The following is a 25814-nucleotide window of genomic DNA, read 5'->3' as shown; positions in this document are numbered from 1 at the left end:
ATTATTATTATTATTATTTATGAGATTGCTACTCTTATTACAATGTCTCTTTATTCATTATTATCATTATTAGTATTATTACAATTCATATTACTAGTATTTATGTATTATGATGATTCATAATAATATTATTACCATCATTATTAGTCAATGTCACTTTATTCATTATTATCATTATTAGTATTATTACAATTCATATTACTAGTATTTATGTATTATGATTATTCATAATAATATTATTACCATCATTATTAGTCAATGTCACTTTATTCATTATTATTATTATTATTTATGAGATTGCTACTCTTATTACAATGTCTCTTTATTCATTATTATCATTATTAGTATTATTACAATTCATATTACTAGTATTTATGTATTATGATGATTCATAATAATATTATTACCATCATTATTAGTCAATGTCACTTTATTCATTATTATCATTATTAGTATTATTACAATTCATATTACTAGTATTTATGTATTATGATTATTCATAATAATATTATTACCATCATTATTAGTCAATGTCACTTTATTCATTATTATTATTATTATTTATGAGATTGCTACTCTTATTACAATGTCTCTTTATTCATTATTATCATTATTAGTATTATTACAATTCATATTACTAGTATTTATGTATTATGATGATTCATAATAATATTATTACCATCATTATTAGTCAATGTCACTTTATTCATTATTATCATTATTAGTATTATTACAATTCATATTACTAGTATTTATGTATTATGATGATTCATAATAATATTATTACCATCATTATTAGTCAATGTCACTTTATTCATTATTATTATTATTATTATTATTATTATTATTATTATTATTATTCATGAGATTGCTACTCTTATTACAATGTCTCTTTATTCATTATAATCATTATTAGTATTATTACAATTCACATTACTTGTATTTATGTATTATGATGATTCATAATAATATTATTACCATCATTATTAGTCAATGTCACTTTATTCATTATTAGTATTATTACAATTCATATTACTAGTATTTATGTATTATGATGATTCATAATAATATTATTACCATCATTATTAGTCAATGTCACTTTATTCATTATTATTATTATTATTATTATTATTATTATTATTATTATTATTATTGTTATTATTCATGAGATTACTACTCTTATTACAATGTCTCTTTATTCATTATTATCATTATTAGTATTATTACAATTCATATTACTAGTATTTATGTATTATGATGATTCATAATAATATTATTACCATCATTATTAGTCAATGTCACTTTATTCATTATTATTATTATTATTTATGAGATTGCTACTCTTATTACAATGTCTCTTTATTCATTATTATCATTATTAGTATTATTACAATTCATATTACATATTAAGGTTAGGGTTAGGCATAAAGAAAAAGAGTTGGTTAGGGTTAGGGCTGGGGCTAGAGTTGGGGTTGAGGTTAGGGTTGGGGTTAGGGTTAGAGTTAGGCATAAAGAAAAATATTTGGTTAGGGTCAGGGCTAGGGTTAGGGTTGGGGTTAGGGTTAGGGTTAGGGCTAGGGCTAGGGTTAGGGTTAGGGTAGGTGTTGGGGTTAGGGTTAGGGTTGGGGTTAGGGTTGGGGTTAGGGTTGAGGTTAGGGTTAGAGTTAGGCATAAAAAAAAGAGTTGGTTAGGGTTACAGCTATGGTTAGGGTTGGGGTTAGGGTTAGGGTTAGGGCTAGGGTTAGGGTTGGGGTTGGGGTTGGGAGTAGGGTTAGGGATGGGGTTAGGGTTGGGGTTAGGGTTAGAGTTAGGGTTAGGCATAAAGAAAATTAGTTGGTTAGGGGTAGGGCTGGGGTTAGGGTTGGGGTCAGGGTTGGAGTTAGGGTTGGGGTTAGGGTTAGGGTTAGACTTGGGGTAGGGGTTAGGGTTAGGGTTGGGGTTAAGGTTAGGGTTAGGCATAAAGAAAAATAGTTGGTTAGGGTTAGGGCTGGGGTTGGGGTTGGGGTTGGGGTTGGGGTTGGGGTTAGGATTGGCGTTAGGGTTGGGGTTAGGGTTAGGGTTAGGGTTGGGGTTGGGGTTAGGGTTCGGGTTCGGGTTAGGGTTAGGGTTAGGCATAAAGAAAAATAGTTGGTTAGGGTTAGGGCTGGGGTTGGGGTTGGGGTTAGGGTTAGGATTAGGGTTAGGGTTAGGGTTAGGGTTAGGCATAAAGAAAAAGAGTTGGTTAGGGTTAGGGCTAGGGTTGGGGGTGGGGTTAAGGTTAGGGTTATGGTTGGGGTTAGGGTTAGGGTTAGGGTTAGGCATAAAGAAAATAGTTGGTTAGGGTTAGGGCTGGGGTTGGGGTTGGGGGTCAGGGTTGGGGTTAGGGTTGGGGTTAGGTTTAGGGTTAGGGTCGGGGTTGGGGTTGGGGTTAGGGTTAGGGTTAGGTATAGGGTTGGGGTTGGGGTTAAGGTTAGGGTTAGGTATAGGGTTAGGGTTAGGGTTAGGTATAGGGTTGGGGTTGGGGTTAGGGTTAAAGGTCTTTTACCTTTAATATTATTATTGATATTATTATTATTAACAATTTACTTTTTATCCTTAACTATTCATATTTTTTATTACTTAAAGCACATGCTTTATAGTCTCATTTTTTCCCAACCAATATTTTTTTAACTATTGTGTTTTTATGTATTCACTTTATTTAATAAAAATAAAATACACTTCTTTTGTATTTAAAATAAATAAATAAATGAATACAAATAAATAAATAAATAATCGAATAAATAAATATACTATTATCTTTCAACAATCATTTTGCATAGGAAGTGAACTTAAATGACAAAATGTGAGAAAATAAAATACTATTGAAATCTAATCTATTATCATTATATTAACCTCTAAAGGCTTAGTGGCCACGTGCGTGGACAGCACCTTTTAGCTCCTATTTCCAAAATTGTGTCCACTACTGAATTGGGGTCTTATGGCCACTTATGTGGACACTTATACTGCCATCTGGTGGTGTCAGAAGACATACAATGGAATTTGGAAAAAAAGTGTAAAAATAAGAATTAGCATGTCACTAAACACGAAGTACACGTTTGTGTACTTATGGAATAAAACAAGCATGTAAACAAACAGCTTGAGCCTTAAGAGGTTAATGAATGATAGACATGATAATAATAAAACTGGAATGTTTCCTTCAAGGTGTGATGAGAAGTGAGGAAGAGGAGGAGCGTGAACTCACTGGTGTCGATGAAGAAGGCGTCCACGTAGACTTTGGTACAGACGGAGCCTAAGATGAAGCCACAGGCCGGTCCAAACACTAACGTGGAAAATAAAATCCCTGCAAGACAGAGAGGAGGCCACGTCAAGCACTTCACTTGTCTGACAGCAGAGGGCGCCACTCAAACCTGCACATCATTTCAAGTGGAACACCACATCATTTCAAGTGGAACACCACATCATTTAAAGTGGAACACCACATCATTTAGAGTGGCCCAGCACATCATTTATTAGTGGAACACCACGTCATTTAAAGTGGAACACCACATCATTTAGTGTGGCTCAGCACATCATTTATTAGTGGAACACCACATCATTTAAAGTGGAACACCACATCATTTAGTGTGGCCCAGCACATCATTTATTAGTGGAACACCACATCATTTAAAGTGGAACACCACATCATGTAATGTTGCCCACCAGATCATTTAAAGTGACCCAGCACATCATTTAAAATTGGCTTTGAACATCATTCAATGTGGCCTAGCACATCATTTAATGTGGCCCAGCATACCCTTTTAGTGGCCCAGCACACCATTTAATGTGGCCCAGCACATCATTTAATGTGGCCCAGCACATCATTTAATGTGGCCCAGCACATCATTTAATGTGGCCCATCACATAATTTTAAGTTGGCCCAGCACACCCTTTCAAGTGGCCCAGCACATCATTTAAATTGGCCCATCACATAATTTAATGAACCCCAGCACACGCTTTCAAGTGGCCCAGCACATCATTTAAATTGGCCTTGAACATCATTCAATGTGGCCTAACACATCATTTAATGTGGCCCTGCATACCCTTTCATGTGGCCCAGCACACCATTTAATGTGGCCCAGCACATCATTTAATGTGGCCCAGCACACCATTTAAAATGGCCCAGCACACTCTTTCATGTGGCCCAGCACATCATTTAATGTAACCCATCACATAATTTTAAGTTGGCCCACCCAGCACACCCTTTCATGTGGCCCAGCACATCATTTAATGTGGCCCATCACATAATTTAATGAACCCCAGCACACGCTTTCAAGTGGCCCAGCACATCATTTAACATGGCCCAGCATATCTTAAAAGTGGACCACCACATAAATTAGTGTGGCCCAGCACATCGTTTAAAGTGGCACGCCATTTAAAGTGGCACACCACTTAAAATGGCCCATCACACCATTTAATGCAGCCTATCACATCATTTAAAAATGACCCAGCACATCATTTAGTGTGGCCCAGCACATCATTTAACACGGCCCACCACATCATTAAAATTGGCCCTCAACATCATTTAAACAGGCCCTGCACATAAATTAATGTAGCCCACCACTTCATTTAAAGTTGCCCAGCACGTCATTTAGGGTGGCCCAGCACATCATTTTAAGTGGCCCACCACACAATTTAAAGTGGCCCAGCACATCATTTAGAGTGGCCCAGCACATCATTTAAATCGGTCCACCACATCATTTAACGTAGCCCACCACATCATTTAAAATGACCCAGCACACCCTTTCAAGTGGCCCAGCACATCATTTAATGTGGTCCATCACATAATTTTAAGTTGGCCCAGCACACCCTTTCATGTGGCCCAGCACATCATTTAAAGTGGCCCATCACATAATTTAATGAACCCCAGCACACACTTTCAAGTGGCCCAGCACATCATTTAAAATGGCCCAGCATATCTTAAAAGTGGACCACCACATAAATTAATGTGGCCCAGCACATCATTTAAAGTTGCACACCATTTAAAGTGGCACACCACTTAAAATGGCCCATCACACCATTTAATGCAGCCCAGCACATCATTTAATGTGGCCCATCACATAATTTTAAGTTGGCCCAGCACACCCTTTCATGTGGCCCAGCACATCATTTAAAGTGGCCCATCACATAATTTAATGAACCCCAGCACACGCTTTCAAGTGGCCCAGCACATCATTTAACCTGGCCCAGCATATCACTTAAAACATCATTAAAAGTGGACCACCACGTCATTTAAAATGGCCCACAACATAAATTAATGTGGCCCAGCACATCATTTAAAGTGACACACCACTTAAAATGGCCCATCACACCATTTAATGCAGCCTATCACATCATTTAAAAATGGCCCAGCACATCATTAGTGTGGCACAGCACATCATTTAACACGGCCCACCACATCATTAAAATTGGCCCACAACATCATTTAAACAGGCCCTGCACTTAAATTAAATTAGCCCACCACATCATTTAAAGTTGCCCAGCACGTCATTTAGTGTGGCCCAACACATCATTTTAAGTGGCCCACCACACAATTTAAAGTGGACCAGCACATCATTAAGTGTGGCCCAGCACATAATTTAAAGCGGTCCACCACATCATTTAATGTAGCCCACCACATCATTTAGAATGACCCAGCACACCCTTTGATGTGGCCCAGCACATCATTTAAAGTGGCCCATCACATAATTTAATGAACCCCAGCACACGCTTTCAAGTGGCCCAGCACATCATTTAAAATGGCCCAGCATATCATTTAAAACATCATTAAAAGTGGACCACCACGTCAATTAAAATGACCCACCACATAAATTAAAGTGGCCCAGCACATCATTTAAAGTGGCACGCCATTTAAAGTGGCACACCACTTAATATGGCCCATCACACCATTTAATGCAGCCTATCACATCATTTAAAACTGACCCAGCACATCATTTAGAGTGGCCCAGCACATCATTTATTAATGGAACACCACATCATTTAAAGTGGAACACCACATCATGGAATGTTGCCCACCACATCATTTAAAGTGACCCAGCACACCCTTTCATGTGGCCCAGCACATCATTCAATTTGGCCTTGAACATCATTCAATGTGGCCTAGCACATCATTTAATGTCGCCCAGCATACCCTTTCATGTGGCCCAGCACACCATTTAAAGTGGCCCAGCACATCATTTAATGTGGCCCAGCACATCATTTAATGTGGCCCATCACATAATTTTAAGTTGGCCCAGCACACCCTTTCAAGTGGCCCAGCACATCATTTAAAGTGGCCCATCACATAATTTAATGAACCCCAGCACACGCTTTCAAGTGGCCCAGCACATCATTTAAATTGGCCTTGAACATCATTTAATGTGGCCTAACACATCATTTAATGTGGCCCTGCATACCCTTTCATGTGGCCCAGCACACCATTTAATGTGGCCCAGCACATCATTTAATGTGGCCCAGCACACCATTTAAAATGGCCCAGCACACGCTTTCAAGTGGCCCGGCACATCATTTAACCTGGCCCAGCATATCATTTAAAACATCATTAAAAGTGGACCACCACGTCATTTAAAATGTGCCACCACATAAATTAATGTGGCCCAGCACATCATTTAAAGTGGCACGCCATTTAAAGTGGCACACCACTTAAAATGGCCCATCACACCATTTAATGCAGCCTATCACATCATTTAAAAATGGCCCAGCACATCCTTTAGTGTGGCCCAGCACATCATTTAATACGGCCCACCACATCATTAAAATTGGCCCACAACATCATTTAAACAGGCCCTGCACATAAATTAATGTAGCCCACCACATCATTTAAAGTTGCCCAGCACGTCATTTAGTGTGGCCCAGCACATCATTTTAAGTGGCCCACCACACAATTTAAAGTGGACCAGCACATCATTAAGTGTGGCCCAGCACATAATTTAATGCGGTCCACCACCTCATTTAATGTAGCCCACCACATCATTTAAAATGACCCAGCACACCCTTTCAAGTGGCCCAGCACATCATTTAAAACGGTCGTGCACATCATTTAAAGTGACCCAGCACATCATTTAATGGGGCCCACCACGCCATTTAATGTAGCCCACCACATCATTTAAGGTGGCCCAGCACACGCTTTCCTGTGGCCCAGCACATCATTCAACACGGCCCACCACATCATTAAAATTGGCCCACAACATCATTTAAACAGGCCCTGCACTTAAATTAAATTAGCCCACCACATCATTTAAAGTTGCCCAGCACGTCATTTAGTGTGGCCCAACACATCATTTTAAGTGGCCCACCACACAATTTAAAGTGGACCAGCACATCATTTAGCGTGGCCCAGCACATAATTTAAAGCGGTCCACCACATCATTTAATGTAGCCCACCACATCATTTAGAATGACCCAGCACACCCTTTGATGTGGCCCAGCACATCATTTAAAACGGTCGTGCACATCATTTAAAGTGACCCAGCACATCATTTAATGGGGCCCACCACACCATTTAATGTAACCCACCAGATCATTTAAGGTGGCCCAGCACACACTTTCAAGTGGCCCAGCACATCATTTAAAATGGCCCATCACACGCTTTCATGTGGCCCAGCACATCATTTAAAGTGGCCCAGCACACGCTTTCAAGTGGCCCAGCACATCATTTAAAATGGCCCAGCACATCATTTAAAATGTCATTTAAATCGGCCCACCATGACATTTAAAGTGGCCCAGCCCTCCATTTTGCCAGAAAAAAATAGTCCATGCATATTTTGTAAGTGACATATTTCAGAATGCAGCCAATGATGATGATGCAGTAAACCACTTTCTAAAAATGAAAATAGAAATGAATATTTTTGATGTGCTCGTCTTCTGACTCCACATCAGTCGTTCATCACATCGAACACATTACAACACATTTTACCCTCAAATTGTAAAATTATTATTATTTTTTTTTTTTACAGCATTTTCTACAGTTTTCCCTCCATATTTGCGCGGCACAGTGTTGTCATGAACAGCAACACTGCAGATGTTCATGTGACGCAATTTGACTGTGAAAAAAATCAACAGAAAAAAAAAGAGTACCGTATTTTCCGCACCATAAGGCGCCCTGGGTTATAAGCCGCGCCTTCAATGAACGGCATATTTCAAAACTTTGTCCACCTATAAGCCGCCCCGTGTTATAAGCCGCATCTAACTGCGCTAAAGGAATGTCAAAAAAACAGTCAGATAGGTCAGTCAAACTTTAATAATATATTAAAAACCAGCGTGATGTGGGCGCGCATGGAGTCGTATATCAACATGGACGGAGCTGCGTGAAAAAAGCCACCCGGCCTCTTCGCGTAAACTTACCTTAACCACTCGCTCATCTTTTCTTCATCCATCCATCCCTTCGAGTTAGCTTTTATGATGACGCCGGCTGGAAAGGTCTCTTTTGGCAAGGTCTTCCTTTTGAATATCACCATGGGTGGAAGTTTCTGGCCATTAGCATGGCAAGCTAGAACCACAGTGAAGGATGACTTCTCATTCCCTGTGGTGCGAATATTCACCGTACGTGCTCCCGTTGTATCCACAGTGCGGTTCACAGGAATATCAAAAGTCAGTGGAACCTCGTCCATGTTGATAATGTTCTCTGGCCGGATCTTTTTTTCAGCTATCTTGTTTTTACAATATGCACGGAAAGTAGCCAGCTTTTCTTGAAAGTCTTTAGGCAGTTGCTGTGAAATAGTAGTCCGTGTGCGGATGGAGAGATTGCGTCTTTTCATGAACCGGAAACCTGTCGCTTAGTAGGAGCCATTTTGTGGTCTTTACAGAATGTAAACACACAAAGGAAATGAAACATAATATCCGCGCGCTTCTTCTTCTTCTACGCAGGCGGGTGGTTGCTGACAGTAGAAGAAGAAGCGCTTCCTGTTCTATGGGGGCGGGTGCTTACCTTGGCGGTTGCTTGCCGTAGAAGAAGAAGCGCTTCCTGTTCTACGGGGAACAAAGATGGCGGCTGTTTACCGTAGTTGCGAGACCGAAACTTTATGAAAATGAATCTTAATATTAGTCCATATATAAAGCGCACCGGGTTATAAGCCGCGCCTTCAATGAACGGCATATTTCAAAACTTTGTCCACCTATAAGCCGCCCCGTGTTATAAGCCGCATCTAACTGCGCTAAAGGGAATGTCAAAAAAACAGTCAGATAGGTCAGTCAAACTTTAATAATATATTAAAAACCAGCGTGATGTGGGCGCGCATGGAGTCGTATATCAACATGGACGGAGCTGCGTGAAAAAAGCCACCCGGCCTCTTCGCGTAAACTTAAACTTCCCTTAACCACTCGCTCATCTTTTCTTCATCCATCCCTTCGAGTTAGCTTTTATGATGACGCCGGCTGGAAAGGTCTCTTTTGGCAAGGTCTTCCTTTTGAATATCACCATGGGTGGAAGTTTCTGGCCATTAGCATGGCAAGCTAGAACCACAGTGAAGGATGACTTCTCATTCCCTGTGGTGCGAATATTCACCGTACGTGCTCCCGTTGTATCCACAGTGCGGTTCACAGGAATATCAAAAGTCAGTGGAACCTCGTCCATGTTGATAATGTTCTCTGGCCGGATCTTTTTTTTTCAGCTATCTTGTTTTTACAATATGCACGGAAAGTAGCCAGCTTTTCTTGAAAAGTCTTTAGGCAGTTGCTGTGAAATAGTAGTCCGTGTGCGGATGGAGAGATTGCGTCTTTTCATGAACCGGAAACCTGTCGCTTAGTAGGAGCCATTTTGTGGTCTTTACAGAATGTAAACACACAAAGGAAATGAAACATAATATCCGCGCGCTTCTTCTTCTTCTACGCGGGCGGGTGGTTGCTGACAGTAGAAGAAGAAGCGCTTCCTGTTCTATGGGGGCGGGTGCTTACCTTGGCGGTTGCTTGCCGTAGAAGAAGAAGCGCTTCCTGTTCTACGGGGAACAAAGATGGCGGCTGTTTACCGTAGTTGCGAGACCGAAACTTTATGAAAATGAATCTTAATATTAGTCCATATATAAAGCGCACCGGGTTATAAGCCGCGCCTTCAATGAACGGCATATTTCAAAACTTTGTCCACCTATAAGCCGCCCCGTGTTATAAGCCGCATCTAACTGCGCTAAAGGGAATGTCAAAAAAACAGTCAGATAGGTCAGTCAAACTTTAATAATATATTAAAAACCAGCGTGATGTGGGCGCGCATGGAGTCGTATATCAACATGGACGGAGCTGCGTGAAAAAAGCCACCCGGCCTCTTCGCGTAAACTTAAACTTCCCTTAACCACTCGCTCATCTTTTCTTCATCCATCCCTTCGAGTTAGCTTTTATGATGACGCCGGCTGGAAAGGTCTCTTTTGGCAAGGTCTTCCTTTTGAATATCACCATGGGTGGAAGTTTCTGGCCATTAGCATGGCAAGCTAGAACCACAGTGAAGGATGACTTCTCATTCCCTGTGGTGCGAATATTCACCGTACGTGCTCCCGTTGTATCCACAGTGCGGTTCACAGGAATATCAAAAGTCAGTGGAACCTCGTCCATGTTGATAATGTTCTCTGGCCGGATCTTTTTTTTTCAGCTATCTTGTTTTTACAATATGCACGGAAAGTAGCCAGCTTTTCTTGAAAAGTCTTTAGGCAGTTGCTGTGAAATAGTAGTCCGTGTGCGGATGGAGAGATTGCGTCTTTTCATGAACCGGAAACCTGTCGCTTAGTAGGAGCCATTTTGTGGTCTTTACAGAATGTAAACACACAAAGGAAATGAAACGTAATATCCGCGCGCTTCTTCTTCTTCTACGCGGGCGGGTGGTTGCTTACAGTAGAAGAAGAAGCGCTTCCTGTTCTATGGGGGCGGGTGCTTACCTTGGCGGTTGCTTGCGTAGAAGAAGAAGCGCTTCCTGTTCTACTGGGAAAAAAGATGGCGGCTGTTTACCGTAGTTGCGAGACCAAAACTTTATGAAAATGAATCTTAATATTAATCCATATATAAAGCGCACCGGGTTATAAGCCGCACTGTCAGCTTTTGAGTAAATTTGTGGTTTTTAGGTGCGGCTAATAGTGCGGAAAATACGGTACATTTTAGGGTGACATTCTGGCCCTGTAACATTTTTTTTTTTTCACTTACAGTAATGTGAAGAAAAAAACACCGAAAATTTTACAATAACATTTTTACGACTGAACTGCTACTTTTTTTTTTACTGTAAAATCTACAGATTGTATCTTTTTTTTTTTTACATTGCACTAAAAAAAATATGAAAATGAAATAGTATTTTAACATTAGTCACCACTTTCACACAGAAAGAAATGTTTTTCTCTTCAGACTTTGTGGACAATGAATCATCCTGGTGGATTGTTTCCAGGTGTGATGTTCCTCTCACTTATTGATCCCTCGCCACATATTATTTCCTGCAGGCGGATAAATAATCAAACAGGAAGTGGTGCAACATGGCGGCCGCTAAGTGGACAAGAAGAACCACAAACACAACACTCAGACTCTATTCACACCGTTTGTGTTTGTACTTTGTAGTACTGACATCTGTACGCTACTCATGTAGTACTTTGTAGTACTGACATCTGTATGCTACTCTAGTATTTCATGTAGTACTTTGTAGTACTGACATCTGCACGCTACTCTAGTATTTCATGTAGTATTTTGTAGTACTGACATCTGTATGCTACTCTAGTATTTCATGTAGTACTTTGTAGTACTGACATGCGTATGCTACTCTTCAAACGTAGTATTTCATGTAGTACTTTGTAGTACTGTGCACTGGGAAGCTCGTAAATACACATTTACTTGACTTTAAGATTTTAGGTCATAGATGTTATTATAATATTATCTTTGTATTCAACAGTAAACTAATAATAATAACTTTGTTTTGCTGTTGTTATATTTTCTAATACTTCTGAGTATCCTTTACATTCATTTCAGTTTGTCCTAAGTGTGTTGCCGTAGTTCAGGAAGTAGTCTTTGCCAGGAAGCAGAATGCCTTCTGTTGAACCCTACAAAGTGTTAATTCATTTTTGATGGATTACTATTGGATGTTGCTGGGATTGTATTGTTATTGTATTATTGTGTTTTATTTTGTTGTACTACTATTGGATTGCTTTGTGTCATGTTTGTGTGTCCTCTCAATTGCTCTGTTGATCGCTATTCTGAATGTTGCTGGAATTGTATTACTATTGTATTATTGTGTATTATTTTGTTGTACTACTATTGGATTGTTTGGTGTCATGTTTGTGTGTCCTCTCAATTGCTCTAATGATCGCTAGTCTGGATGTTGCTGGCATTGTATTATTGTGTATTATTTTGTTGTACTACTATTGGATTATTTTTATGTCATGTTTGTGTGTTCTCTCTATTGCTCTGTTGATTGCTATTCTGAATGTTGCTGGAATTGTATTATTGTGTATTATTTTGTTGGATTCCATTGGATTGTTTTATGTCATGTTTGTGTGTCCTCTCAATTGCTTTGTTGATTGCTATTCTGAATGTTGCTGGAATTGTATTACTATTGTATTATTGTGTATTATTTTGTTGGATTACTATTGGATTGTTTTATGTCATGTTTGTGTGTCCTCTCAATTGCTTTGTTGATTTCTAGTCTGGATGTTGCTGGGATTGTTTTGTTATTGTATTATTGTGTATTATTTTGTTGTACTACTATTGGATTGTTTTGTGTCATGTTTGTGTATCTCTCAATTGCTCTGTTGATTGCTATTCTGAATGTTGCTGGCATTGTATTGTTATTGTATTATTGTGTATTATTTTGTTGGGATTGTATTATTATTATTGTGTATTATTTTGTTGTACTATTATTGGATTGTTTTGTTTCATGTTTGTGTGTCCTCTCAATTGCTCTGTTGATTGCTATTCTGAATGTTGCTGGCATTGTATTGTTATTGTATTATTGTGTATTATTTTGTTGGAATTGTATTATTATTATTGTGTATTATTTTGTTGGACTACTTTTGGATTTTTTTGTGTCATGTTTGTGTGTCCTCTCAATTGCTCTGTTGATTGCTCTTCTGAATGTTGCTGGAATTGTATTATTGTGTATTATTTTGTTGTACTAATATCGGATTGTTTTGTGTCATGTTTGTGCGTCCTCTCAATTGCTTTGTTGATTGCTAGTTTGGATGTTGCTGGAATTGTATTGTTATTGTATTATTGTGTATTATTTTGTTGTACTGCTATTGGATTGTTTTATGTCATGTTTGTGTGTCCTCTCAATTGCTCTGTTGATTGCTATTCTGAATGTTGCTGGAATTGTATTATTGTGTATTATTTTGTTGGAAGACTTTTGGATTGTTTTGTGTCATGTTTGTGTGTCCTCTCAATTGCTCTAATGATCGCTATTCTGAATGTTGCTGGAGTTGTATTATTATTATTGTGTATTATTTTGTTGGATTACTATTGGATTGTTTTATGTCATGTTTGTATGTCCTCTCAATTGCTTTGTTGATTGCCATTCTGAATGTTGCTGGAATTGTATTATTGTGTATTATTTTGTTGTACTACTATTGGATTGTTTTACGTCATGTTTGTGTGTTCTCTCAATTGCTCTGTTGATTGCTAGTCTGGATGTTGCTGGCATTGTATTATTGTGTATTATTTTGTTGTACTACTATTGGATTGTTTTATGTCATGTTTGTGTGTCCTCTCAATTGCTTTGTTGATTGCTAGTTTGGATGTTGCTGGAATTGTATTGTTATTGTATTATTGTGTATTATTTTGTTGTACTGCTATTGGATTGTTTTATGTCATGTTTGTGTGTCCTCTCAATTAATCTGTTGATTGCTATTCTGAATGTTGCTGGAATTGTATTATTATTATTGTGTATTATTTTGTTGGACCACTTTTGGATTGTTTTGGGTCATGTTTGTGTATCCTATCAGTTATTCGAAATGTTGCTGGAATTGTATTATTATTGTACTATTGTGTATTATTTTATTGGACTGATTAAAAAAAAAAAATTATTGTTTGCGCTTGCCAAAAGTGCTGGGTCCCCCAGAAGTCCAGAAGTCCAGAAGTCCAGAAGTCCATTACCTCAGCGTTTGGTCTCCTTGAGCTCCTTAAGGCCCAACTTGAGAGAGGAAGTCAAATCTTCCACTCCATTATTCCTTCACAATCAACTTCACGTCCAATACTTTAATTGCTTGTTCTAATTCATTTGGACGGCGCTAAACTTTTAATTAGCGCCGCGAGGCCGAATGTAAATCTTTTATCGATCGACCCGAGCCCGGATCAGGGCCGCGTCGGAGCGGACAAAAAGGCAATCAGCGGAATATGACAGCCGGCAGATGACTCCGCAGGACGAGCGAGGTCTTTAGGAGCGGACAGGAAAAGGTTTGAGAGGGAAGGAGACGACCTCTCTAAGCTGGGCTCAGTTTGACCATAGTTTTCCTATGCAGAGTAGAAAGCTTCTCCGATATGTTATCCAATTTGCGAGTCAATTCCAAAATCGACAAAGTCCGAATGCCCAACCCAACCGCCGGGATGGGCAGCCTTTGGGTTCCTCGAAGGGCTGACGTCAGAGGTCACATGACGTGACAACCTCCGAGGAAGGCAGCGGTTGGAGCCAAAACCGTCAGATAGGGAAATGACCACAGAAGTCTGGCTATAAGAATAACAAATTGCATCCTCCAACGGCTGTCCTTGTCTTCCGAATTTGTCGATAGACCAGAGCAACGCTCGATCCAATCAGCAGATGACCTGCTGATAGATATCTTAGACCAGGGGTGTCCAAAATCTCCTTGTTAAACCTGTCACAGGTCCCTTGAAGAGCAGGGAAACCTGCAAAACAGGCTTGTAGGGATGAAAAAGCCTCCGTGTTTTTTCCTGACCTAACGAATATTCCTCTCTACCCCGGTATTGATATATATACAGGTAAAAGCCAGTAAATTAGAATATTTTGAAAAACTTGATTTATTTCAGTAATTGCATTCAAAAGGTGTAACTTGTACATTATATTTATTCATTGCACACAGACTGATGCATTCAAATGTTTATTTCATTTAATTTTGATGATTTGAAGTGGCAACAAACAGAGGTGTGGACTCGAGTCACATGACTTGGACTCGAGTCAGACTCGAGTCATGAATTTGATGACTTTAGACTCGACTTGACAAAATGTAAAAAGACTTGCAACTCGACTTAGACTTTAACATCAATGACTTGTGACTTCACTTGGACTTGAGCCTTTTGAATTGACATGACTTGACATGACTTGCTACTTTCCCCAAAACCCAAAGATGAAAAAGTTATTCGGGAGCGCTCCGTATTTTTCATTGTGTACTTGTCTATCAGCGTTGCGTGTGTCAGCTGGTGTGCTCTCAGTACAACAGCCAATCAAATTACATCTACTTTGTTTTCATCACACAGCATTCATCCAATCAAATTGCAGGACAACCAACGAAGAAGACATGTCCAAACCACACGCCAGTGAACAAAAAATGATACCTAAAATAATTTTGTTTGGGTATAAAAATTACGAGGTGGTCAACACAAAACGGTTTGCAGTATGCAACACATGCGGTTCCAAAATGACTGATGGAGAGGCAACAACTTCCAACTTCGTCCGGCATTTGAAGTTGCACAAAGAACGGTAAGTTTTCAATGTAAGATAACGTTTATTGGCTAAGTAACGTGACTTTTATTTGCTGTGTAGTTAAATCAGTGAGGCTGTAAACTCACTGCTAACGTTATAACGTTATTGCAAACACGGGACTCTGTTGCAGTTCACTACCTTATTCATACTTTTTGTTCAGTGATTTTTTTTTTAAGCAGGGTTACGTTAGTCAATATATCACACGTAACGTTAGACGGCGGTCAGCAGCACCGCGTATTTTAGCCACCTAAAAAAAGACAAAAATAGTCAAATAAAGGTCAGTTAAAATGTATACTATATTATGAATATGTGTACCGTTTTAGCTAGCTTTCTGACATACTGTTGGTTGTTTACCTCAGTGGTCCCCAACCACCGGGCCGCGGCCCGGTACTGGTCCGTGGATCGATTGGTATCGGGCCGCACAAGAAATAATTTTTTTTTTCTTTTTTTAATTAAATCAACATAAAAAACACAAGATACACTTAAAAGTAGTGCACCAACCCAAAACAACTCTCTCCCCCCTTTTGTTCTGGGCATTGAACATGAAGACTCTTCCTTCACTGTTCCGAGTGGCCATGAGAGTCTTGGCAGTGCCTGCCTCCAGTGCTCCAGTGGTATGATGGTGGCATCATACTACGCCCCCATCGTGCACAAATGACTGACAGACTCTTGGCTAATTTGGTCTTTTGCAAATGCAATGCAGCATAGGGCCCTGACATATAAAAAGTACAACTTTTTTGTTATGTTCACGTATATGTCATGTTTTTTCAATGTTAACACTTTTGTACAAATAAGTACATTTGCACTTTATTTTTCAATGTGTTTGTTCTGTAAAGGAATGAGTTAATGTTTAAAATGACTGGTCAATAGTGCTATTATAAAGTGCAATGTCAGCACAATTTTCTTTCCTGCAATTTAAAATGCACTTGTTTTAATAAATAAATACAGCGTTTGAAAAGCATACACAATCTGTGTTAATATATTAGTCTGTGGTTAAAAGGACTTGAAAGGACTCGAAACTCAAAATGCAGGACTTAGGACTTGACTTGAGACTTTCCAGTCTTGACTTTGGACTTGACTCGGGGCTTGCCTGTCTTGACTCGGGACTTGACTCGGACTTGAGGGCAAAGACTTGAGACTTACTTGTGACTTGCAAAACAATGACTTGGCCCCACCTCTGGCAACAAATGAAAATCCAAAATTCCGTGTGTCACAAAATTAGAATATTACTTAAGGCTAATACAAAAAAGGGATTTTTAGAAATGTTGGCCAACTAAAAAGTATGAAAATGAAAAATATGAGCATGTACAATACTCAATACTTGGTTGGAGCTCCTCTTGCCTCAATTACTGCGTTAATGCGGCGTGGCATGGAGTCGATGAGTTTCTGGCACTGCTCAGGTGTTATGAGAGCCCAGGTTGCTCTGATAGTGGCCTTCAACTCTTCTGCGTTTTTGGGTCTGGCATTCTGCATCTTCCTTTTCACAATACCCCACAGATTTTCTATGGGGCTAAGGTCAGGGGAGTTGGCGGGCCAATTTAGAACAGAAATACCATGGTCCGTAAACCAGGCACGGGTAGATTTTGCGCTGTGTGCAGGCGCCAAGTCCTGTTGGAACTTGAAATCTCCATCTCCATAGAGCAGGTCAGCAGCAGGAAGCATGAAGTGCTCTAAAACTTGCTGGTAGACGGCTGCGTTGACCCTGTATCTCAGGAAACAGAGTGGACCGACACCAGCAGATGACATGGCACCCCAAACCATCACCCAACCATGCAAATTTTGCATTTCCTTTGGAAATCGAGGTCCCAGAGTCTGGAGGAAGACAGGAGAGGCACAGGATCCACGTTGCCTGAAGTCTAGTGTAAAGTTTCCACCATCAGTGATGGTTTGGGGTGCCATGTCATCTGCTGGTGTCGGTCCACTCTGTTTCCTGAGATCCAGGGTCAACGCAGCCGTCTACCAGCAAGTTTTAGAGCACTTCATGCTTCCTGCTGCTGACCTGCTCTATGGAGATGGAGATTTCAAGTTCCAACAGGACTTGGCGCCTGCACACAGCGCAAAATCTACCCGTGCCTGGTTTACGGACCATGGTATTTCTGTTCTAAATTGGCCCGCCAACTCCCCTGACCTTAGCCCCATAGAACATCTGTGGGGTATTGTGAAAAGGAAGATGCAGAATGCCAGACCCAAAAACGCAGAAGAGTTGAAGGCCACTATCAGAGCAACCTGGGCTCTCATAACACCTGAGCAGTGCCAGAAACTCATCGACTCCATGCCACGCCGCATTAACGCAGTAATTGAGGCAAAAGGAGCTCCAACCAAGTATTGAGTATTGTACATGCTCATATTTTTCATTTTCATACTTTTCAGTTGGCCAACATTTCTAAAAATCCCTTTTTTGTATTAGCCTTAAGTAATATTCTAATTTTGTGACACACGGAATTTTGGATTTTCATTTGTTGCCACTTCAAATCATCAAAATTAAATGAAATAAACATTTGAATGCATCAGTCTGTGTGCAATGAATAAATATAATGTACAAGTTACACCTTTTGAATGCAATTACTGAAATAAATCAAGTTTTTCAAAATATTCTAATTTACTGGCTTTTACCTGTATATATATATATATATTTTTTTTTTAACGATATATATATGTTGATATATTTTACTGCATCAAAAAATAATAATAATTAAAAAAAAATCAAATTAAAAATATACAATTGTAATTTTTTTATTTGCTTTTTTAAATTCATATTTATTTAATTTATTTATTTTGTTTATTTTATTTATTTCATTTATTTTTTATTACCAATGTGTATATTTTTGATATATTTTACTACATCAAAATTAAGTCTAAAAAAAATAAATCAAATGAAAAAAATACAATCTTTATTTTTTTTTAAATGTGCCTATTTTTTAATTCGTATTTATTTCATTTATTTCATTTGTTGTATTTATTTAATCTATTTTGTGCATTTTATTTGTATTTTTATTTTATTTGTATTTTCTTAATTTTCTTAATAAAAAAATGTATCAAATTAAAAAAAATACAATCTTTATTTTATAAATTTTTGTTCTTTCTTTTTGTATATTGAAATATCATATAAAATAAATCAAAATGTACTGATAAAAATAAATGAAATGAATTAAATACAAAATAAAAAAATTCTATAAAAAATACATATATATATATATATATATATATATATATATATATACACACCCACATATGGGGGTGTCAAAAAAATGTCTTTGATTAATTTTCAGATCAATCGCGATTCTTATTTGTAACAATTGTTAATCGGTTTAAAAAAAAAATCTAAAATCGATTTTTTGTATTATTTTGTTTTTCAATCTGATCTGTCCAGCCAGTCAGACAAATCACATTGTTGATGCAGATGATCTAAATCTGCTGAACAGATTTACTTTAGAAAAGTGAAGTGTTGGATACCTATGTGAAATTCCATATAAGTTCCAAATAAGTTCCAAATAAGTCTTTGATGAGCATTCCTCAACTTTCTCAGTCTTTTTTGCCACTTGTGCCAGCTTTTTTGAAACATGTCGCAGGCATCAAATTCCAAATGAGCTAATATTTGCAAAGATTAACAAAGTTTCTCAGTGTGAACATGAAATATCTATTCAATTGAATATAAGTTGAAAAGGATTTGTTGTATTCTCTTTTTATTTACCATTTACACAACTTCACTGGGTTTGTATAAATATTGGCACTTTCATGCTAGTTTGTTCTTGGAAACATGAAAGGTTTGATGGAATTCCGATGATCTTCCCAGCGTGTTGCTGAATCAGCGTGTCGTGCAAGACGGCGGCCGCAGGAGGACAAGGTCACGGGAAGAATTGCACGCCGGCATTATGGCGGCGTTCAATCACCGGCAAAAGGTGCGCCAATAAGAGCGAGCCGGGCCGAACGCTGAGTCAGCGCCCGCCGCTTCCTCGCCTGTCCCGGCGAGGGAGCGTAATAACTCCAGTGGAGTGAAAAGATTTTTGCTGCAGTGGCCGCGCATGCAGCGCTTCATTACACGCATTACGGCCATGAAAGGAGGCGGCCATGTGAGCAAAGGAGCCACGCTGAGCCGCGCCAACAACACCCGGGCTCTCTTTTGTCGTAAACAATCCCAGGGCACTCACAGCGCCTTCTACTCCGTGTTTATTGTGGAAAATGACACAATGCAGAAATGTTAGTTTAGTCTCCATGTATGTTTTCATGTGACTCTGATGGCACAGTTGTGACATCACTGCTTGCTAAACAATAACACGACAATGCCTTCGCTTGTTCTGAGGGTACAAGCAAACCCCTGCCTATTAGTGGATTTCTTTCAATTCTACATCGTTTTTTTTTTTTAATTAACTTTTTTTTTTCATTTGTATTTATTTTATTTATTTTGTTTATTTTATTTATTTTTTTATTTCATTTTTAGTGCCTTTATTCTTTTAACAATATGTATATTTTTTTTTATATATTTTACTACTAAAAAAATAAATCAAATGAAAAAAAATATAATCTTTTCTTTGGTTGCTTTTTTCATTTATTTAATTTATTTAATTTATTTTATTCATTTAATTTATTGTATTTATTTTTTGTTACCAATGTGTATATTTTGTATGTATTTTACTACATCAAAATTAAATCTAAAAAAATAAATCAAATGAAAAAAATACATAATTTTTTTTATATTTGCTTATTTTTTATTTGTATTTATTTTATTTGTTTTATTTTTACATCTATTTTGTTTATTTCATTTTTATTTTCTTAATTTTTTATTACCAATGTGTATATTTTGTATGTATTTTACTACATCAAAATTAAATCTAAAAAAATTAATCAAATGAAAAAAATACATTCTTTTTTTTTATATTTGCTTATTTTTTATTTGTATTTATTTTATTTGTTTTATTTTTACATCTATTTTGTTTATTTCATTTTTATTTTCTTAATTTTTTACAAATGTTTATATTTTGATATATTTTACTACATCAAAATAAAAAATAAAAAATTAATCAAATAAAAAAATACAATTTTTATTTTATTCATTTCATTTATTGTATTTTTTTTTTTTACCAATGTGTATATTTTGTATATATTTTACTACATCAAGATTAAATCTAAAAAAATAAATCAAATGAAAAAAATACAATCTTTTTTTTTATTTGCCTATTTTTTATTTGTATTTGATTCATTTATTTTATTTATTTTATTTGTTTTATTTTTACATCTATTTTGTTTATTTCATTTTTATTTTCTTAATTTTTTTTTTACAAATGTTTATCCATCCATCCTTTTTCTACCGCTTAATCCCTTCGGGGTAGCGGGGGGCGCTGGAGCCTATCTCAGCCACAATCGGGCGGAAGGCGGTGTACACCCTGGACAAGTCGCCAACTCATCGCAGTTAATTTCATTTTTAGTTCGTTTATTTTTTTTAACAATATGTATATTTTGATATATTTTACTGCATCAAAATTAAATTTTAAAAAAAGAAATCAAATGAAAAAAATATAATCTTTTTTTGGTTGCTTTTTTCCATTTATTTAATTTATTTAATTTAATACATTTATTTTATTTATTTTATTCATTTCATTTATTGTATTGTATTTTTTTTTTACCAATGTGTATATTTTGTATATATTTTACTACATCAAAATGAAATCTAAAAATATAAATCAAATGAAAAAAATACAATCTTTTTTTTTCTTTGCCTATTTTTTATTTGTAATTGATTCATTTATTTTATTTGTTTTATTTTTACATCTATTTTGTTTATTTCATTTTTATTTTCTTAATTTTTTTTTTTTACAAATGTTTATCCATCCATCCATTTTCTACCGCTTAATCCCTTCGGGGTCGCGGGGGTCGCTGGAGCCTATCTCAGCTACAATCGGGCGGAAGGCGGGGTACACCCTGGACAAGTCGCCACCTCATCGCAGTTAATTTCATTTTTAGTTCCTTTATTTTTTTTAACAATATGTGTATTTTGATATATTTTACTGCATCAAAATTAAATTTTAAAAAAAGAAATCAAATGAAAAAAATATAATCTTTTTTTTGGTTGCTTTTTTCATTTATTTAATTTATTTAATTTATTTAATTTAATAAATTTATTTGATTTATTTTATTCATTTCATTTATTGTATTGTATTTTTTTTTTTTACCAATGTGTATATTTTGTATATCAATCAATCAATCAATCAATCTTTATTTATATAGCCCTAAATCACAAGTGTCTCAAAGGGCTGCACAAGCCACAACGACATCCTCGGTACAAAGCCCACATAAGGGCAAGGAAAAACTCACCCCAGTGGGACGTCGATGTGACATCAAGATTAACAACATAAAAATACCATCCAGGGTACGTGGAAAGTTTTAAATGGTATCATTAAAAAAAACATGACAAATAAGGAACATCCAAGCTATTTCATAGAAAATAATCAAACTATAAATGACCCTAAGGAAATAACGGATGCTTTTAACACCTTCTTTGTGAATGTTGGACCTAATTTAGCAAATGAAATTGCACAACCTGAAAACAGTGTCAAATTTAATGAACAAACCATTCAAAGGAACTTAGAATCGTTTTTTATTTCCCCCGTTTATGAAAGTGAAATCACAGAAATTGTAAATTCTCAGAAAAACAAGAAGTCAACAGACTGCTCTGACTTGGACTTTTCTCTGATCAAAGAAATTGTTGATTTTATAGCTGTTCCCTTCACTTATATATGTAATATTTCTTTTATAAAAGGAGTTTTCCCAAAGAAAATGAAAACGGCAAAAGTTATTCCCATCTTCAAAAGTGGAGATAAGCATCAGGTCACCAACTATAGGCCTATTTCTCTACTCTCACAATTTTCAAAAGTCCTTGAAAAATTACTTGTGTCAAGATTAGACAGTTTTATTGACAAGCATCACTTGCTAAGTGAACACCAATACGGTTTTCGAGCAAACAGGTCCACTTCCATGGCAGTGATGGAACTAGTTGAGGAGGTAACCACTGCAATTGATAAGAGGGAGTTTGTTGTTGGCGTTTTTATTGACCTGAGCAAGGCCTTTGACACCATCCATCACACATTACTTTGAAACAAAATGCAGAGGTATGGTTTTAGAGGTCTTGCTCATGATTGGTTGAAAAGTTATCTTGGTGGTAGAGAACAGTATGTGCAAATGAACAATGTAGATTCAGATAAAAAGATTATAACACACGGAGTGCCCCAAGGTTCTGTACTGGGACCAAAATTGTTTTTATTGTATAATTAATGATATCTGCAAAATCTTTAAAAAACTCAATTGTATTCTCTTTGCTGACGATACAAGTCTGTACTGTTCTGGGCAAGACCTTGGCCAACTCTTAGAGACTGTAGAGAGCGAACTCCACATACTAAAGCAATGGTTTGATGCCAATAAACTGTCAATCAACCTAAATAAAACAAAATATATCATTTTTGGAAATAGGAAAGATAACATACAGTGTCATATAAGAATTGATGATATGGAGATAGAAAGGGTGTATTTAACAACATTTTTGGGAATCTATATAGATGATAAATTAAATTGGAAACTGTACATAAATATACTTAAGACAAAGATGGCAAAAAATATTGCTATGTTACATAAAATCAAAAACTCCGTAAATCAAAAGGCTCTTAATATGTTATATAATTCTTTCGTACTCCCTTATCTTAATTATTGTGTTGAAATCTGGGGAAACAATTACAAAAATCAAAAACTCCGTAAATCAAAAGGCTCTTAATATGTTATATAATTCTTTCGTACTCCCTTATCTTAATTATTGTGTTGAAATCTGGGGTAACAATTACAAAACAAACATCAACTCTATATTCTTACTTCAAAAGAAAGCGATTAGAATTGTAAATGATGCAGATTATCATGACCATACCAATGCTCTGTTTATTCAATTAAAAACATTAAAACTGCACGATCTTGTTGACCTCAACACTGCTATTGTGACGTACAAAGCTCATAACCACATGCTGCCTCGGTGTCTACAGGAGAGGTTCAAACCCAGAGAGAATACCTATGACCTCAGAGGTTCAGCTGTCTTCCAGAAAGCTAAGATAAGAAGAAGCTTAAAAAGTAGATGTGTTTCTGTCAGGGGGGTTCAACTGTGGAACAGCTTGGATGATTCCTTCAAATGTTCCAGGTCCATTCACACATTTCAAAAACACTTTAAGACCAATGTCTTGGAAGAATATATCACTCTTGAATCAACACAGTAGTTAATACTATGATCAATGTTAATTAAAATACTAAATGTGGGATATAAATAATAATGGAAGTATAATTGTTTGTATATAGTATATAAATTGGTACAAAGGTTTAACACACGTACAAGGATATTTCACATGCCTTTACTGTGTATATAATTGAACAGTGTTCATGTTGTGTATAATGTGTATTTATAATATGTTGTACAAAGGACATTTCATAATTTTCGGAAGTTCATCTTGTACTTGACATTGTTTATAGGGTTAGGCGCTATAAGTGTTCAACTTCAGCCTAAACCCTTTCGGTCTGCAACATTTTCATTTTCATTTTCAATCTATGAATGTGCAACTGTTTGTTTATTTTGTTGACCATTGACCGAAGAATAATAAACTAAAAAAATCTAAAAAAATAAATCAAATGAAAAAAATACAATCTTTTTTTTATTTGCCTATTTTTCTATTTGTATTTGATTCATTTATTTTATTTGTTTTATTTTTACATCTATTTTGTTTATTTCATTTTTATTTTCTTAATTTTTTTTTACAAATGTTTATATTTTGATATATTTTATTACATCAAAATAAAAAATAAAAAAATTAATCAAATAAAAAAATACAATCTTTATTTTATTCATTTTTTCTTAGCTAGCATAAAAAAAGAGTTTAGCGTGGAAGCTAGCATATAAAGAAGCGAGCATACAAAAGGAATCAAAATACCGTGGTTAACTGTTGCGTGTAGTTCCTGATTTGTGCACCTCTGGGTTTGTTGTTTGCTATATGCAACATTCACGTAAGTTCATGTCTTGTTTCCTGGCTGATTCCTGTGCTAAATATTTTCCCTCAGCTTCTCGTGCGATCGGCACGCGTTTCTTTTGTTTGTTTCCTGTTTGTATTCTCTGTGTATGATTTATGGAGAATAAATACATAGTATTTCAGCAGGATCTACCCCAGTCTGCTGACATGCAAGCAGAGTAAAAAGCTTTTATAATTGTAAAGGACAATGTTTTATCAACTGATTGAAATAATGTACATTTGTTTTAACTATTAAATGAAGCAAAAATATGACTCATTTCATCTTTGTGAAAATATTGGACATAGTGTGTTGTCAAGCTTATGAGATGCGATGCAAGTGTAAGCCACTGTGACACTATTGTTTTTTTTTATAAATGTCTAATGATAATGTCAATGAGGGATTTTTAATCACTGCTATGTTGAAATTGTAACTAATATTGATACTGTTGTTGATAATATTCATTTTTGTTTCACTACTTTTGGTTTGTTCTGTGTGGTGTTTGTGTCTCCTCTCAATTGCTCTGTTTATTGCAGTTTGTTTATTGTGTTGCTGGCTCGGCTTTGCTTTTGGAATTGGATTGCATTGTTACGGTATTGCTGTGTATTGTTTTGTTGGATTGATTAATAAAAAATAAATAAATAAATAAATAAATAAATAAATAAAAAAATTAAAATCGATTTTTTTTAAATGAGAATCGATTCTGAATTGCACAATGTGAGAATCGCGATTCGAATTCGAATCGATTTTTCCCACACCACTAATATATATATATATATATATATATATATATATATATATATATATATATATATATATATATATATATATATATATATATACACATATATATACACATATACACGCATATGTATATATATACATACATATACACATACAGGTAAAAGCCAGTAAATTAGAATATTTTGAAAAACTTGATTTATTTCAGTAATTGCATTCAAAAGGTGTAACTTGTACATTATATTTATTCATTGCACACAGACTGATGCATTCAAATGTTTATTTCATTTAATTTTGATGATTTGAAGTGGCAACAAATGAAAATCCAAAATTCCGTGTGTCACAAAATTAGAATATCACTTAAGGCTAATACAAAAAAGGGATCTTTAGAAATGTTGGCCAACTGAAAAGTATGAAAATGAAAAATATG

General features: G+C 36.3%; 1 protein-coding gene across 1 annotated transcript in view; it reads right to left on the bottom strand.

Annotated features, from left to right (window-relative positions):
• The window catches only part of LOC133608248 (solute carrier organic anion transporter family member 3A1-like), an 85021-nt gene that overhangs the window by 20018 nt on the left and 39189 nt on the right, over positions 1-25814 (bottom strand). The window contains exon 3 of the mRNA XM_061963454.1: positions 3221-3319. Within this exon, the coding sequence (XP_061819438.1) occupies positions 3221-3319 (99 nt within the window). The remainder of the gene's footprint in view (positions 1-3220; positions 3320-25814) is intronic.

Source organism: Nerophis lumbriciformis, linkage group LG06 (genome assembly GCF_033978685.3).
Source record: "Nerophis lumbriciformis linkage group LG06, RoL_Nlum_v2.1, whole genome shotgun sequence".
NCBI lineage: Eukaryota > Metazoa > Chordata > Actinopteri > Syngnathiformes > Syngnathidae > Nerophis > Nerophis lumbriciformis.
This window is presented reverse-complemented; position numbering and strand designations above follow the sequence as displayed.